General features: G+C 38.3%; 1 protein-coding gene across 5 annotated transcripts in view; it reads right to left on the minus strand.

Annotated features, from left to right (window-relative positions):
• Nucleotides 1-17621, minus strand: part of SPC25 (SPC25 component of NDC80 kinetochore complex) — a 119211-nt gene extending 101590 nt beyond the window's left edge. For 3 of the 5 annotated variants that reach the window (XM_065525616.1, XM_045367199.3, XM_015432328.4), the window contains exons 1-6: nt 17541-17621; nt 16611-16757; nt 16450-16515; nt 4714-4860; nt 3225-3329; nt 733-831 (exon numbers count right to left, since the gene is read on the minus strand). In XM_065525616.1, the coding sequence (XP_065381688.1) occupies nt 733-831; nt 3225-3329; nt 4714-4860; nt 16450-16515; nt 16611-16743 (550 nt within the window). In that variant the 5' untranslated portion in view covers nt 16744-16757; nt 17541-17621. The remainder of the gene's footprint in view (nt 1-732; nt 832-3224; nt 3330-4713; nt 4861-16449; nt 16516-16610; nt 16758-17540) is intronic. The other 2 variants (XM_074009387.1, XM_074009386.1) reach the window with 2 other exon arrangements.
• Between the last annotated feature and the right edge of the window lie 609 nt (nt 17622-18230).

The following is an 18230-nucleotide window of genomic DNA, read 5'->3' on the forward strand; positions in this document are numbered from 1 at the left end:
GGGCACAGGGCTATGCTAGCTCAGCAGTTCACCTGAGTGTCTGTCAGCTACAAAGGCTTTAAGATGATAGCACAGGTGTAATGAGCTGAGAACCATTTTTATGAATTCCAATAAATTAAGGATTACTTGTACAGGGGCATTAGAAGAATAAACAAGAGATAAACATATTTCTATTCCCTTCTTGTTCACATTATTATCAAAGATATATATTCCTTATAAATCAAAGGCCTTTTGGCCAGCTGCAGAATCAGTAACTAACCTTTATTATCAATGGGTGAGATTTGCAGGATGAAATAGTTTTTCAAAAATGTATTTTTGGGAAAATAAATTGTTAAATTCTGGTGATTTAACATGTGACTTTAAAGTGATCTACTTGGATAAGTTCTAATATTCACATTTAAGCAGCCATATTCTTTAAAGCTTCAGTTTTTAAAAAAGTTATCTAAAAGGAAAATTCATATTTGCACATGAATGCAGTGATTTTTAGATTTTTCAGACACTCTGGCACTGTGCCATCCTGAACAGATGCTACTTATTAAGGTTCCTAGACAATATCTATAAATCAAGACTATATTCACTTCCTTTAGAAGACTATAACCCAAGAAGCAAGACTGAAAAAGGAAGCAATAGAGTCTGGAGCTATTGCTTTCCTCCATATTACTTTATATTCTGATTGAAATAATATTTTGGAATGCCAATCTTAAATACCAGTTAGGAGATATTAGTACATACCTTCATAGTCCCTTGCTTCATTTAGATGCAGGGAAAACATAAATGGGCTCTCAGGATTCTTAGGGTCAATATTAGTGAATATAAACTGCAATTTCTCACCTGAAAAGAGATCGAACTATTTGGTGTGTCAAAGCTTTCAATAGCGATACCCTTTCTTACTCCATCTTGAATCAATATCTGCACTGCTAAGCATGTACAGTCACGTAACCAACATTTCCAAATGCAGAAGTTACAAATTCATTTTAAAATATATTATAGTTTCAATATGACATCAAAAATACAGTCAACAAAAGAAAAGCTAGATAAATTGGACTTTGTTAAAATTAAAAACTTTTGTCCTTCAAAGAACACTATCAAGAGAAGGAAAAGACAACCTAAAGAATGGGAGAAAATATTTGCAAATCATTTATCTGATAAAGGTTGAATACATAGAATGTATTTAAAACTCCTACAAAACTAAAAACCACCCAATTCAACAATGGGCAAAACACCTGAAAGAACATTTCTCCAAAGAATATATAAAAATGCCCATTAAGTACCTGAAAAGATGTTCAACATCATTAGTCATTATGTAAATGCAAGCCGAAACTACAATGAGATACCATTTCATACCCAGTAGGATGGCAAATAAATAAATGGAAAATAACCGTGTTGGTGAGGATGTGGAGAAACTGGAACCCTAGTACATTGCTGGTAGAAATGTAAAATGGTACAGCCACTGTGAAAAACACTTTGGCAGATCCTCAAAAAGTTTAAATATAGAATTACAATATGACCCAGCAATTCCACTCCTAAGTATATATCCAAAAGAATTGAAAACAGACTCAAGTAGATAACTGTATGCCAATGTTCATAGCAGCATTATTCATAGTAGCCCAAAAGTGGAAATAACCCAGTGTCCACCAACAGATGAATGGATATAGTATATACATACAATGGAACATTGTTCAGCCATAAAATGGAATGAATTTGGCAGCTGTGGTCTTTTTTATGATTCACTAGGAGAACTCACAGGATTCACTCAGCAGCATATGGCCATACTCAGGGCTATGGTTTATTACAGCAAAAGGATATAACAAAATCAGCAAAGGGAAATGGTACATGGGGTACAGTCCAAGGAGAACCAGGTACAAGCTTCCAGAGCCTCTAATGAGCTTCCTGGTAGACAACACTTCACATGTGTTGTCGCAATTTGATGCTGAAGGGATTCGCACATCCTGTTTGACTGTACTGGGTTAGGAGTCTTGAAAGCTTGTGCCAGGTTTCCTGTAGACTTTGCTCCATGTGCTATTGTTTCTTTGCTGATTCTGTTCTGTATCCTTTTGCTGCAGTAAATCTTAGCCATGAATATGACTATATTCTAATTCCTTCTAGTGAATCACCAAAGCTAAGAGTGATCTTGGGAAGCCCAGACACAACAGACATTGGCGTACATTAGCGATGTACATGTGATATACATGCAACAGGCATCAAAATATTCATGTGTTTTAGCCTAGCAATTCCTCTCTGGGAAACAATACTATGAAAAACCACACAAAGAAAACAGGAAAGTCAATGCTCACCGGTTTACAATAGTCCCCCTTTACCCACCAGGGAGAAATACATTCCAAGACCCTCAACAGATGCCTGAAACCACAGATAGTACCAAACCCTATGTAAACAGATGCTCCTTGACTTACAATGGCATTATGTGCCAATAAACACATCAAAAGTCAAAAACCTTGTAGGGCAAAAATGCACTTACCACCCTGATACACTGATTATAAAGTCAAAAAATTGTAAGTTGAACTATCGTAAGTCAGGGACTGTCCATACTATGTTTTTTCCTATACATACGTACCTATGATAAAGTTTAAGTTGTAAATTAGGCACAGGAAGAGATTAATAACAACTAATAATAAAATAGAACAATTAGAACAACATACTATAATAAAAGTTATAGTTATCTGAATGTGGCTTCTCTCCCTCTCAAAATATCTTATTGTACTATACTCATCCATTTAATATTGTCAGACCATGGCTGAACATAGGTAACAGAAACCGTGAATAAGGGGGGATACCTGTATTTCTAAAACTGAAAAAACTGGCAGATTCCAAATGTTGGTAGAAGCAAAATATGTGTTAAACAATAGATAAATGGTTGAATAAACTATGCTATATGAATAGAATGAATTATTATACCACTATTTAAAAATTACCATTATGAAGGCTATAGCAACTGAGGAAATGCTCATAATACAATGTTGATAGGAACCACAAAAATTATTTGCATGTTGACAATCCTGCCAAAAATACATTTATTAAAATACTGAATGATAAATAACTAGAGCATCAGTAACTATGTTAGAATAATTTAAAAATTGTAATTTTTTCCTATTTTCTAAAAAGTTAATGTCATCATTTTAGTTGAAAATATTTTTTAAATTCTCCTCTATTTAAGAAAAGACATACTTTTCTAATCTCCTGTGTTTTATTTATATTAACAAACTTACCATAAATTTTTCGAATTTCTAGTCCAAGTCGATCTTTATACAAGTCTGCAGATTTCTGCAGCCTTTTCAACCTCTCTGCATTCGCTTTATTAGCAGTAGAAATAGCTGTGATTAAAAAACACACACATATTAAATGTTTTAAATAGTAAATTAATGCTGAGTTAATTTTTTAAACTTAAAATCGACTATAAAATGATGCCAAGCCTATAAATCTGCTTTCATTTATTGTTTCTATATCTACCAGTTAGCTAAAAGAAGTTTTTGTTCATTCAAGTTGGAAGGAAAAACTGCCCAAGAAAATGTATACAGATAGTGAGAAGAATAAGCCTTGTCTTGCTTTATTATGTAGTAGCATAAATAAATAGGCCAGGGATTCGTATGGCTGGCATAGAAATAAACAGACTTCATTTATACTATTGTGCTTTTTCTAGATAACCAATTGCTTCATGGGAAAATGTTCTATTCCTTTAAGTGTAACTATTTCTTATAAGAGGTCAGCCTTATTTCAGGAAAAAAAAAGTTTTTTCTTTTTCTTTTTTTTTTAAGTTAGTACAATAGTCCCTAAGTATACTTTAAAGTAGCACAATAGTCCCTAAGTAATGAGAAAAATAATTTCACAATTTAGACTTGGTTAAGAACTCCACATGAAAAAGCATTAACAAAACAAACTTTGCTATTTTCAGAAGATTTGAAGAATAGATTACCTAGTTTGTGAGCAAACAAGGCTTCTTTCTAAAAGATGCATTCATCTGAATATGAAAGTTCTTTATACAAAAGAGATTTTGCAGCATAAAAAGAGCACTTAATATTACCTAGCAGAGAATGTATGGTCAATAAATATTTGTTGCATTAAGTACACTATGGCTTGTCCAAAGCAAATTTTATTTAGGGACACCACTTCTCACTCTGCTTAATTAAAACCTTTTATCAGCCGGGTATGGTGGCTCACGCCTGTAATCCCAGCACTTTGGGAGGCTGAGGCAGGTGGATCACCTGAGGTCAGGAGTACAAGACCAACCTGGCCAACATGGTGAAAACCCTGTCTCTACTAAAAATACAAAAATTAGCCAGGTGTGGTGGCAGGTGCCTGTAATCCCAGATACTCGGGAGGCTTTGGCAGGAGAATTGCTTGAACCTGGGAGGTGGAGGTTGCACTGAGTCAAGATCGTGCCATTGCACTCCAGCCTGGGCAACAAGAGTGAAACTCTGTCTCAGGAAAAATAAAAATAAAAATAAATAAATAAAACCTCATATCAATTTCATTATTACTGATTATATTAAAAATCACAAGAGAAGGCCCTTTAAGTTAAGGAAATAAAACACAGTTAGCTAACTTTAATGACATCTTGCAGAGATGAGTGGCTGGTTATGCCCTGAGGTACTGTAATCCATTTTTAGCAATGAATTTGAACAGGCAAGATGTACTTAATAATGGTGAACCGTCACCACTTTCCATTTTAGATCAGTATGTTTACAACAGGAAACTTACTTTCCTTCTTCCTAGAATATTCTTCCTTAAGATCCTGGATATTTGCAGTCAGTACTTCCAATTCCTGCTTTTTGCCTTTTACTTCAGCAATCAATTTTAACAAGTTATCCTTTTTTTCTTGAATGAGCTTATTTTGCCTGCTGATCTCTGTAAGAAGCACAAGGTATTAGCTAGAATATGCTTTGCTCTCTGACATGTATCTAAGAAAAGGCCAAAGTTTACTAACTTTCATAAAGATTAATAAAGAACGTTTCGACTGCTAAGCATTTTCTAATGATTCAAAATTTATAAAAGACAAAAAAGAAAAAAAATCCTAATCTATTTTTTCCTACTCATCTTTAAAAAAAGTGAGATAGAAAAGCTTCTTAAAATGAGAATACCAAATTAAACCAAGAAACAGAAAATCAAAAGATCATGACCTTTGCAGCTCCCCACTCCCAATAAGTACAGAAATAAAAACTACCATCAAAGATAACCAAACTCTATTTTTATTTTTATATTTTTTTGAAACACGGTCTCGCTGTTGCCCAGGTTGGAATGCAGTGGCACAATCACTACTCCTTGCAGCCTCCCACCTTAGCCTCCTGAGTACCTGGGACTACAGGCACATGCCACATCATGCCTGGCTGATTTTTAAATTGTTTTGTCTCACTATGTTGCCCAGGCTAGTCTCAAACTCTTAGGCTCAAGCAATCCTCCTACCTCAGACTCTCAAAGTGCTGGGATTACCAGGGCTAGCCACCACGCCTGGCCAACAACCAAACTCTAGAAGATGGCTTTACACAGTGCTTTGAGGAAAAGGCTCACTCTAATGCTATATAAATTATTCTGGAACATACCAAAAGACAGAAATAAGTGAAGGAAGACAGGTGGGCAGGCAAAGCTTACAATGTAAGCATAATTCTAAAGCTAAAACAAAAAATTAAAGATAGCACTGGCCCTCTACCCACAACTATATAAACTAATCTCACTTAAAAACATAGGTGCAAAGATGCTCAACAAAATATTAACTTACATTAAAAATAGTCCACCAAGAGCAAATATAGTTTGTTCTAAGGATTTTATATAGTGAAGCTGTAATATTAGGAAAATCTATCACATGAATAAAAATTGAAGGAACATTTCATGTGAATTCAGCATCTACTCCTGATACTGATTCTTAAACTATAAATGGAAGGACATTTAACATGATAGAAACAAATCAAAAAACCTTTCAAATCTCATAATATATATTTGGCATTTCCAAAAGGAATAAAATAGATGCCAGTTAGCACTATTATTTAATATTTCCCTAGAAGTTTCTGGCCAAGACAAGATATTTAGCTGGTAAAACTATAAGGAAAAAAAAGAACTATTTTTCATTATATGTAGACAATAGACATCTATCTAGAATACTCAGAAAAATCTACTGAAAACCTATCAGAATTTGTGGTACTACACACCAAAAAAATCAATAGTTTTTGTACATAACACCAGTGATTAATACATAGGTAAGAATAGATGTTTATACCAATATTAATAGCTGTAATATTCGTTTTTGCGCTTTGTTTTTATTGGTTTTATTAGTTTTTGCTATTCTGTGCTATTTTTAAGTACTGGCATACCTTGGCGATATTGCAAGTTCTATTCCAGATCACTGTGATAAAGCGAATATTGCAATAAAGCAAGTCACACAAATGTTTTGGTTTCCCAGTACATAGAAAAGTTGTTTTACACTATATTGTAGTCTATTAGGCGTGCAATAGCATTATGGCTAAAAAACCAATGTACATATCTTAATTAAAAATATTTTATTGCTAAAAAATGCTAATAATCATCTGAGCCTTCAGTAGGTCCTAAACTTTTGCAGGGGGAGGGTCTTGCCTTGATGTTGATGGCTGCTGACTGATCAGGGTGGTAGTTGCTGAAGGCTGGGGTGGCTATGGCAATTTATTACAATAGGATAACAACAAAGTTTGCTGCATCAATCAACTCTTTCATGAAAGATTTCTCTGCAGCATACAATGGTGTTTGACAGCATTTACCCCTGGTAGAACTTCTTTCAAAATGGGAGTCAGTCTTCTCAAACCTTGCTGCTACTTTATCAACTAAGTTTACGTAATAGTCTAAATCCTTTGTTGTCAAACAATGTTCACAGCATCTTCACCAGGAGTGGATTCCATTCCATAATACCACTTTCTTTGCTCATCCATAAGAAGCAACTCCTTATCCACTCAAGTTTTATCATGAGATGGCAGCAATTCGGTCACATCTTCAGGCTCCACTTCTAAATCTAGATCTCTTGTGATTTCCACCACATCTGTAGTTACTTTCTCCATTGAAGTATTGAACCTCTCAAAGTCATCCATGAGGGTTAAAATCAACTTCTTCCAAGTTCTTGTTCATGTTGATATTTTGACCTCTTCCTGTGAATCATGAATGTTTTATGGCATCTAGAATGGTGAATCCTTTCTCTGGAAGGTTTTCAATTTATTTTGCCCAGATCCATCAGAGAAAATCACTATTTGTGGTAGCTATAGCCTTATTTCTTAAATAATGAGACAAGAAAGTCAAAATTACCCCTTGATCCATGGGCTGCAGAACGGATGTTGTCTTAGCAGGCATGAAAACAACATTAATTTCCATCAGCACTCTCAGGTGATCAGATGCATTGTTAATAAGCAGGAATATTTTGAAAGGCATCTTTTTTCCTGAGCAGAAGTTCTCAACAGTGGGCCTAAAATATTCAGTAAACTATGCTATATACACATGTGCTGTCATCCAGGCTTTGCTGTTCCATTTATAGAACATAGGCAGAGTAGATTTAGTACAATTCTTAAGGGCCCTAGGATTTGGGGAATGGCAAGTGAGCACTGGCTTTAACTTACAGTCACCAGTTGCATTAGTCCCTAAAAACAGTCAGCCTGTCCTTTGAAGCTTCAAAGCCAGGTGTTGACTTCTCTCTAGCTATGAAAGTCTTAGATGGCATCTTCTTCCAATAGAAAACTGTTTCATCTACATCAAGAATCTGTTCTTTAATGATCTGTTCATTCAATGATCTTAGCTAGAAAATTTGCTGTAGCTTCTACATTAGCACTGCTGCTTTCATCTTACACTTTTATGTTATGGAGGCAGCTGCTTTCCTTAAATCTCATGAACCAACTTCTGCTAGCTTCAAACTTTTCTTCTGAAACTTCCTCATCTTTCTCAAGTCTTCACAGAATTGAAGAGGGCTAGAGTCTCACCCTGGATTAGGCTTTTGCTTAAGTGAATGTTGTGGTTTGTTTGCTCTTCTATTCAGGCCACTAAAACTTTCTCTACATTAACAATAAGGCTGTTTCTCTCTTATCATTCATGTGTTCACTGAATTAGCACTTTTGCTAACTGGCGCAAGAGGCCAAGCTTTCAGCCTTTCTCAGCTTCTAACACACTTTCCCACTAAGCTTAATCATTTCTAGCTTTTGCTTTAAAGTGAGAGACCTATGACTCCTTCTCTCAGTTGAACACTTAGAGGTCACTATAGGGTTATCAATTGGCCTAATTTCAATACTGCTGTGTCTCAGGGACTAGGGAGGCCCAAGGAGAGGAAGAATGACAGGAATAGCTGGTCGGTGAAGCAGTCAGAAGTCACTCAACATTTATCCATTAAGTTCGTCATCTTATATGGGTGTCATTCATGGCACTTAAAACAATTACAACAGTAATGTAAAAGATCACTGATTATAGAGCACCACAAGAAATATAATAATGATAAGTTTGAAATCTTGTGAGAATTACCAGTATGTGATAGACATGAAGTCAGCACATGCTGATGGAAAAACGGTGCCCATAGACTTGCTTGACACATGGTTGCCATTAACCTTTAATTTGTAAAAATTGCAATATCTGTAAAGTGCAATAAAGGCAAGTGCAATTCAACAAGGTATCCATGTACCAAAATACTGGCCTTTTACATCTGTCTCACATATTGGCCAGCACCTCATTACTCCTTCTTGGCTTTAATCCCTCTACCCTCCCTGCCTTCCCCATGTCCCTGTCACTATCTGTACAAGTTCTTCTTGCCCTAGCCCTCTTAAACACTCAGCTTCTGCAACTACCCACCCCTTTCTCCTGCACATGCTCAAAATAAAAACAATAATGCCTGTGCATAAACCTGGCCAGACCTCTCTGCTGGGAGAATAACCCTGGCACGGCCACTTCTTCCTCTGTTTGTCGGAAGAAAGATACAACTGCTGCTACTTGGGGCCCACTGCCCAGAGACAGTGTCCCCAAAGTGTCCATCAGGGGACTAAATAAGGCAGGAAGGCACAAAAAGCCTAAGAGCTCTAGGGCAGAGGTTACCAAGGTCAAATAACCAGAGCCAGTAGAGCTCAAGGGTGCTTTATAATGTGCTTTTGAATTTTTGAGTTAAAGATTTAGTTTTACTAATACTTAAATGAAATCTATGGGGGGAGGGGGGAGGGATTGCATTGGGAGTTATACCTGATGTAAATGACGAGTTGATGGGTGCAGCACACCAACATGGCACAAGTATACATATGTAACAAACCTGCACGTTATGCACATGTACCCTACAACTTAAAGTATAATAATAATAAATACATTAAAAAAAAAAAAAGAAATCAGATCAAAAAAAAAAAAAAGAAATCTAAACACTTTAAAATCAAATGTCAGTTAGTAATACCAGTAGTCTAGAACTGTATCAAATAAACTAAACTATCTACACTGTCATTTAATTCCAGTATTTTAATTACAAGTAAATATGTGCTCCACGGATGAGTAATTTTGTTCTCAAAGTTAAACAAGTTAGTCCACCACCAAATTTATGAAGACCTTAAATACCATAAATCTTCAAAAGAGAAATACACTATGATCTGTTTCCCAAATCGAAGTGAGCATGGAATTCTCAGTGCTTGAACAACATCTCTCAAGACAAGCATTCCTCAGGCAACAGGGAATTCTCGTTTATAGAGGTAACAAACAGAAAATTCAGAATCAACCTAGATCAAGAAATATGTAGCCTCTGTTTGAAAAAAACTGCAAAGCTTGTCTGAGACACATATTTGATCTGGATATATGAAGAGATATTTTATGCTTCTAAATATTATAAAAGACATGCCAAACAAATGTTGGCATTTTTAGGAAGTTAATATGATAAATGAAATATCAAATCAATGTTCAAGAGGTAGATTATTCTCTAAACAGTGCTGAAATCCAAAGTAAATTCTTTAGTCTTTTACTACTTTTTTAAAAGAAGAGGAAAAAGACTCAGCAGTTCAGTAACTTGCCCAAAGCTGTATTTGTTAGGATGAAATAATAAGGGCCAGGCACGGTGGCTCACGCCTGTAATCCCAGCACTTTGGGAGGCTGAGGCAGGCAGATCACGAGGTCAGGAGATCAAGACCATCCTGGCCAACGTGGTGAAACCCTGTCTCTGCTAAATATACAAAAATTAGCTGGGTGTGGTGATGTGTGCCTGTAATCCCAGCCACTCAGGAGGCTGAGGCAGGAGAATAGCTTGAACCAGGGAGTCAGAGGTTGCAGTGAGCTGAGATTGCGCCACTGCTCCAGTCTGGTGACAGGGCGAGACTCCGTCTCAAAAATAAATAGACTGCATTCAAACTCAGGTCTTGACTTCAAAGACAATGCTTTGCTCATTAAACTATCCTCTCCCAACAATGGGCTACCATTTTAATCTCAAGAGGAAGAGACAAATACAAATTCCTAAGAAAAAAAACAGACAAAGGCATAAACAGATGAAACACAGAATGCAGATGGTTACTAAATATGGAAGATAATTTAACCTCAGATTAATCACAGAAATGCAAGTAAAGCAGTAAGATTTCAATTTTCATTTATTACAACAATGTTTACAAAAATAACAACAAATGTTGAGAGGAATGCAAAATGCTAAGGTCCTTCTAGAAAATATTTTTGACATTGTAAAATAAAAGAGCCTTAAGAGTATTCACCTCCTTTGACCCAACAATTTCATTTTTACAAAGTTACCCTAGGAAAATAGGCTATATGCAAATATTTATATTAAAAAATTCTTTTTCAGAATTTATAATGAAAAACTGAAAACATCTTCAATGGCTAAAAAGTAAATGATTTTTAAAACATGGTATATCAATAAAATGGAATGTATTTTCAAAAAAATAGGAATGTGGGAAAATACTCTCAAAGTTGGAAAAAAAAGATAGTTATATAGATACCATGAATATAATTATGTTAAAAATCTACATAGCTCATGAAAAATAAAAGCTAGAAAGTCATTTTGTTAAATGTGGTTCTCAACATTACAGGTTAAAATTTTGTTTACTTTTCTGTATGTTCTAAGAATATGAACATGATCATATATTATGTCAAGTATAATTTAAAAATAAACATCTTACTAGAAAGAAAAATGCTACTCTTTAAAGATAAGAATTAAGTAGAATTGTACTATACAAGAAATCCAGATTGAAAGTCAAAGTTCTCAATTCTGATCCAGCTCGTCAGTTGTTACTCAAGGACCTCCGTCAAAATCACAACTTCTGAAACTCTTTTCCTCAATTGTAAAACAGGGATAACAGTGGCTACCCCATTCCCTGGGGTTAGAGTATCCAGTAATAATAACACAAAAACTTTTAAAGTAGGGACACATAAATACTACATATAAGAGTGTTTTCATTATAACATTTGAAGAACTGTGTGAATTTGGCCCCCCTGATGCTGTGTGACAATTTTTTTTGAGACAGAGTCTCACTTTGTCTCCAGGCTGCAGTGTAGTGCCATGATCTTGGCTCACTGTAACCTCTGCCTCCCAGGTTCAAGCTATTCTCCTGCCTAAGCCTCCCGAGTAGCTGGAACTACAGGTGCGCACCACTATCCCTAATCTTTGTATTTTTAGTAGAGACGGGGTTTCACCATGTTGGCCAGGATGGTCCTGATCTTTTGACCTCGTGATTCACCCGCTTTGGCCTCCCATAGTGCTGGAATTACAGGCGTGAGCTACCGCGCCCGGCCTGCTGTGTGACTATTATTGCATGTGTACACACTTGGTTGTCTTATTCCCAGGATCAACATTTCAAACTTTCACTCCTACTCGCCAGAGGAACCCTTCCTTGCGTTTTCACTCCAATGCAGGTCAGTATGGTACAATGGAAAGAGCACAGACACTATGGTTGCAATCTTAGATCCTCTATCTACCCCCAGACCTTAGGCAAGTTTCTTAACCTCAGTGAGCTTCAATTTCCTCATCTGTAAAACAGGGATAATCTCTGTCTTAGACAGACTTCAGGGTTTATACTAACTTAAAAGCCACCCCATAGTAAATGACTCTCACCTTCAACAGATGATCTTCCTTCTTGTGATAATTAGAATTTATGGCTCCAGAACTTTAGGCTATTTTGTTCTCTGCAGTATCTTCCTAGAAGATTACCTGGTATAGAGCAGTAGCTCAACAAGTATTTAGCCAGTGAACAGATTCCCTCCACCTTTCTTATTCCCAAAATAATATCTACTTCAGTCTTTACCTTACTGGATCTACGTGTGACTTCCAGTGTTGACAACACCCTTTCTTGCTTCTCTCCTCTTTTAGTTTCAGTGACCTTCTCTCTTACTTCCTCTGTTCTCCAATTACTAAGTCTGTCTTTACTGGTCCCTTCCATTTACCCCTCTCTCAAACTGTAGAGAAAACATAAGGCTTTCAAGATGAGTGAGGCTTCTGGAGTTAACCTGATGATCAAATCATAATCTCTCTGGGACTGTAATATCAGTACTGTAGGAATAATAATAATAAATAATACCAACCCTGGACAACTGTCATGAGGACTGAAGGAGATGGTCAATGTAAGACATTTAGCACAGTATCTGGCATACAGTAATGAGTAAATAAATATTATTACTAACCAAGGCTACCTTCTTCTACTCTACATATTCTTCCATAGCTTCAACTCCCCAAATTGATTAAAGACTCACAAATCCCATCTTCAGCAAAGACCGCTTTCCTGGCTGGCTTCCAGATGAATATATCCATTGCCTACCAGATATCGCCACCTGAAGACTTGCTGCATAATAAACTCAACATATTCACCCAACACATTTAAAATTGAACCCTGTATGTTTCCTTCCCACCTATAAAAACATGCTCCTCCTCTCTTTCAACCCCTCACTTAGTAAATGCATCACCACTGATTCATACTCCATGTCAGAAAGAATCATCCTAGACCACAACATACTCTCACCTTCAGGCCAACAGTCTTGAGTCGAAGTCCTCAGACCTGTCACTGGTCCAAGCCATACTCATTATGTGCCTGTACTATTACACTAAGTTTTTCCTTTAACTGGTCTCTTTATGGACAACAGTCTCACTCCCCTCCTGTTTATTGTGCATGATTACTAGATTGCTTCTTCTGAAATAAAAATCCAATATCATTTTCCAGGTTGAAATCCTGCAGCAACTCTTTATCTCCTGAAAAAGTCTAACCCCCTTTGCCCAACATGGAATGTCCACCATCTGGCCAACCAGTTCTACCAGCCACTTCTCCGCCACTCCCCATCCACAGTGTATCTAGCCATCCCAGAACCTAACAAGCTCTCGTGTTCCTGCCACATTTCATGTGCTGTTTCCTCTTCCTAGAATGTAGTGTTGACTCTGTTAAACATCCCTAACTCTTCTGTATGTGATCTCCTCCAAAGTAGCGTGGTATAATCAGACTGTAGGTTCAAATCATATTTCTCTTCATTATCAGCTATCTAACCTTGAGCAAGCTGCTTAACCTCTCTGTGCTTATTTTGTCATAAAAGTCTAACATGTAAGACTAAAAGCAATATCTATACCTCTTAGGGTTGTTGTGAGGATCCATGAGTCAATATATGCAAAGAGCTTAGAACAGGGCCTGGCACGTGGTATACAAGATAATGGTTAGCTATTAAATATCCTGCAATCCTCACTGGAAGAATCAAACCCTCCAGATTCCATCCTCATCCTCACACAGCATCTATTACATTATTATAACAACAATTACAATTTTTTTTTTTTTTTTTTTGGAGATAGGGTCTCACTCTGTCGCCCAGGCTGGAATGTAGTGGCATCACAGCTCACTGCAACCTTGACCTCCTGGGCTCAAGAGATCCTCCTGCCTCAGCCTCCTGAGTAGCTGGGACTACAGGTGTCCGCCACCACACCTGGCTAACTTTTCCTTAATGTTTGTAAAGACAAGGTCTCACTATATTGCCCAGGCTGGTCTTGAACTCCTGGGCTCAGGCAATCCTCCTGCCTCGGCCTCCCAAAATGCTGAGATTATTTTGGCTCAAGCCATTGAGCCTGGCACAATATATTTTAAGTGTGGTTTCCCCATCTATATCCTCCACAATATTGTGAGTAGATTATACTTTATGCACTGTTTTCTCCTAACTGCTGGGCAATAGCCGTCGTATGTTCATTGAATTAATTAAACTTGGGTAAATTGTATTTCTGTTCAAGTATAAACTGATTTTTTTTTTTTTTTTTTTGAGATGGAGTCTCGCTCTGTCGCCCAGGTTGAAGTGCAGTGGCACAATCTGGGCTCACTGCAAGCTCCGCCTCCTGAGTTCACGTCATTCTCCTGCCTCAGCCTCCTGAGTAGCTGGGACTACAGGCACCGGCCACCACGCCAGGCTAATTTTTTGTATTTTTAGTAGAGATGTGGTTTCACCATGTTAGCCAGGATGGTCTCGATCTCCTGACCTCATGATCCACCCGCCTCAGCCTCCCAAAGTCCTGGGATTACAGGCCAAGTATAAACTGATTTTTAAAAGAAAAATATTGATAACGCTTTTAGATTTTAGACTATATAGAGCATAACTTCACACTATAGATAATCTTTAAGAGTACACTTTGAGACTCACAGTAGTAAAACTGACAGTTCCAAACTTAATTTTCTAATGCCTAGGGATCCTACAAAGAGGTAAGAACTCAAACTCAATATCACTCTTTCACACACATGCAAACAAAAGTGGTTTTCCTTTTTGCTTATGGTTACAGAGGGAATGAGAGAAGCAGTGAAGGGCATGGAAGCTTCAGGGCAGATTAGAAAGTAAACATGGATAGGCCGGGTGCGGTGGCTCATGCCTGTAATCCCAGCACTTTGGGAGGCCGAGGTGGGCGGATCACCTGAGGTCAGGAGATTGAGACCATCCTGGCTAACACAGTGAAACCCCATCTCTACTAAAAATACAAAAAAGTCGCGCATGGTGGTGCACGCCTGTAGTCCCAGCTACTTGGGAGGCTGAGGCAGGAGAATCAATTGAACCCAGGAGGCAGAGGTTGCAGTGAGCTGAGATCGTGCCACTGCACTCCAGCCTGGGCAACAGAGTGAGACTCCATCTCAAAAAAAAAACAAAACAAAACTAGTAAACATGAGTAAAGTAAAAGTCTAGCAAATAATCTACTCGGGTAACAAAGTCAAATACCTTCATGGGTCACACAGCAAGTGAAGTGGGTAAGTCAAGGCTACCCATTTTGCAAATGAAAGAACATATGCCCCATGTAAGGACATTCTAGTCTAATATTGTTTAAAACATGATGCCTTTAAACCGAGTATCTCTAGTGGAATTTGAACTGTGGACACAAGTTTGTGTCCTGTGTGTAAGAACTCAGTAAAAACTGCCAGGTCTCAGTAAAAGCTGCTGATTCACTCTGGACAACCTGGAGAGTGGTAGAAATAAGATGGCAAGAATAGGAGTAAAACTATGGAGAGAAACACTGACAGAGTACTAACAGAGCTGAGAGAACTCCAGCTTTTCAATCCCCAGGCTGGGATTTCCAACGTGAAAACTCATCTTTTAAAAATTACTGGCATTTATACCTCGGCACTGACAAATCCCACAAGTATAGTGCTGAGTGAAAAAATGGACAGAAGACATACGAGAGAATGCTATTTATATAACATTCAAAAACATAATACTAGAGGCCAGGCACAGTGGCTCACACCTGAAATCCCAGCACTTTGGGAGGCCAAGGTGGGCAGACCGCTTGAGCCCAGGAGTTTAAGACCAGCCCACACAACATGGTGAAATCCCATCTCTACAAAAAATACAAAATTAGCCAGGCGTGGTGGCATGCACCGGTGGTCCCAGCAACTTAGCAACCACTCAAGTGGGAGTGTCACTTGAGCCCAGGAGGTCAAGGCTGAAGTGAGCCCAGATCATGCCACTGCACTCCAGCCTGGCTGACAAAGTGAGACGCTGTCTCAGAAAACAAAAAACCTCCATAATACTAAACAATATATTGATAGGTTAGTTGTGGAAGGTGGGAGAAGAAGGTGTAACGTAGGATGTTCTTTCTTAAGTTGTATGGTATGTCAATGTTTATTCCTATATATAAGCACATGTATATGTGTTAATGTGTATGTATTTTGTGTGTGTATATGTCTCTCTCTCTCTCTCTCTCTCTCTCTCTCTATATATATATATATTTTTAATTTTTTGTAGAGATGGGGTTTCACCATGTTGCTTGGGCTGGTCTTGAACTCCTGAGCTCAAGGGATCCACCCATCTTGGCCTCCCAAAGTGTTGGGATTACAGGCATGAGCCACCACATGTATATGTGTGTGTGTGTGTGTGTGTGTGTATACATATACACATATATATACACATATATAAACATGTATATATACACACACACAACATATACGCACTTGTGCACACAAAATATGTTGTCTTACTTGTATGAGATTTCATGATAAAGACGTATTATCTAAAAAAACCCATGATTTATACTTTTTCACATACGATTTTGATATTCCAGAAACATCTCAACCATTCGTTCTTCTTCCTTTAATTTCACAGACAGCTTTTCTGAAAGAGAAATTGAATTTTCAATTCAGCTGAAATGATGCTAAAAAATAAACTAGAACAGCAAAAACAGCATGATACAAGTTAACATTAGGTACCTGCAAATGCTTTGATGGAGTCCTTGTAGGTATCTCTTAGTCCCGCCATCTGACAGGAGGTGTCCGTACTTTTGAATTTATTCCAAAATTCATTTATGCTTTTATCGAACAGTGCCAGTTCATCCTCTACCATTATGTAGGACAATGCTAAAAACAGAATACACATTGCATTTTTTAAGTTACTGAAATCAAATCAGCCACATATTCCAATCAGTTATACAGTATTTTGGCAATTTGTCCTTTGCTAGAAAATAGCAACTTATCCTTAATTCTAGGTATTCAAGGGTAGATCAAGCAACCTGGGCTTAACTGTTGTTACGGTGCAGCAAGAATTCAGGATACCTTTACCTTCTAGCAGCTTGTTAGTAGGTAAGTGTAACTGCACAGGACACTTACACGCGCTATGACCCTGGGTCCATTTTCTCACAAGTAAAACCGTTGACTTCTAAATCACCTTTTCCAACTCTAACCCTTTCTGATCAGAGATCATCAGTATCGCCAGGTGGCCGGCACCCTCCCATAGAATAAGACCCCACACCTCTACCCTGTTTCTCTCCTCCACCTCAGAACAGTAAAAGTTAACAGTAAAATAGGGACTAAGGTGGGAGTTGAGCGGGTTCTGCCCAGGATGTGTGCAAGTCACCTCGGGCCTCAGTATCCTCTGTAAAAGGAGGTCCTGGGAGAATCCTGGACCCGCCAGTACTCTGCGACGCTAAAACCTTCCCAGGAGGACAAAAGATATCCCTGCAGTGAAACCCAGAGCGCTTTGGGTTCGCAGCTGCCCACTCCACTAGGCTGTGAGGCCCAAACAGCAACAAGATGCGCATTTCACAAACGCCGCCGCAAATACACACATTCCGCCTCCAAACTCACTTTCCCCTATCGCAACAGGCGGGCCGAGGAGCCCAGCTCGGCGCCCACCTCCCTCACCTTCGCAGGCAGGCCTGAGTCCCTTCGCCTTCCCCACACCAGATCCGCGCCCACTCTAGCCAACAGCCGAGCTCCAGACTCAGCTCCCGCCAACTTTCCAATTTCAAACCTAGTGCACTTCCCGCCACCCGCCTCCAGCCGCACGTTCGCCTTCTGATTGGCCGATAGCACAGGTTCTTCATGACAGGATTCGTTGAACTCACCCTTGGATTCTCGCGGGGAAAATGGGGGAAAAGGGCATTCTGGGATTCGTAGTTCTTTTCTGAACAACAACCAGCGTCTCCACTGTGACCCGAAAGTATTAACAGCACCCGAAGAGCTCGCCCACAATAAGTCATTCATCGGCTTCAAATAAAGGTTTCTGGAACAAATATATATATTGATCTTTAATCGTATCTTTTGCAAGAAATACATCCTCTTCTTTGTATTCACCTTGTAAAGTTGACTTCAATTATGAGTGGGCAGGAACATTCAGGTGGTCCTCAGAATAGGTTTTTACTGCTTACAAAAATATTCCTTCTTTTCTACACCCCCAGCTTCTCTAACATAATGTTTTTGAGGCCTAATAGAACACTATGTTACTATCTTGCAGAAGTGGAAGAAACTAGAGCACTATCAAAATCACCTGCTGTGTTCCTGGAGGACAGGAATGAGGCACAGGTATTCAACTAGGATTTGCCAGAGTAGACA

The sequence above is a fragment of the Macaca fascicularis genome, chromosome 12 (assembly GCF_037993035.2).
Source record: "Macaca fascicularis isolate 582-1 chromosome 12, T2T-MFA8v1.1".
NCBI classification, from domain to species: Eukaryota; Metazoa; Chordata; class Mammalia; order Primates; family Cercopithecidae; genus Macaca; species Macaca fascicularis.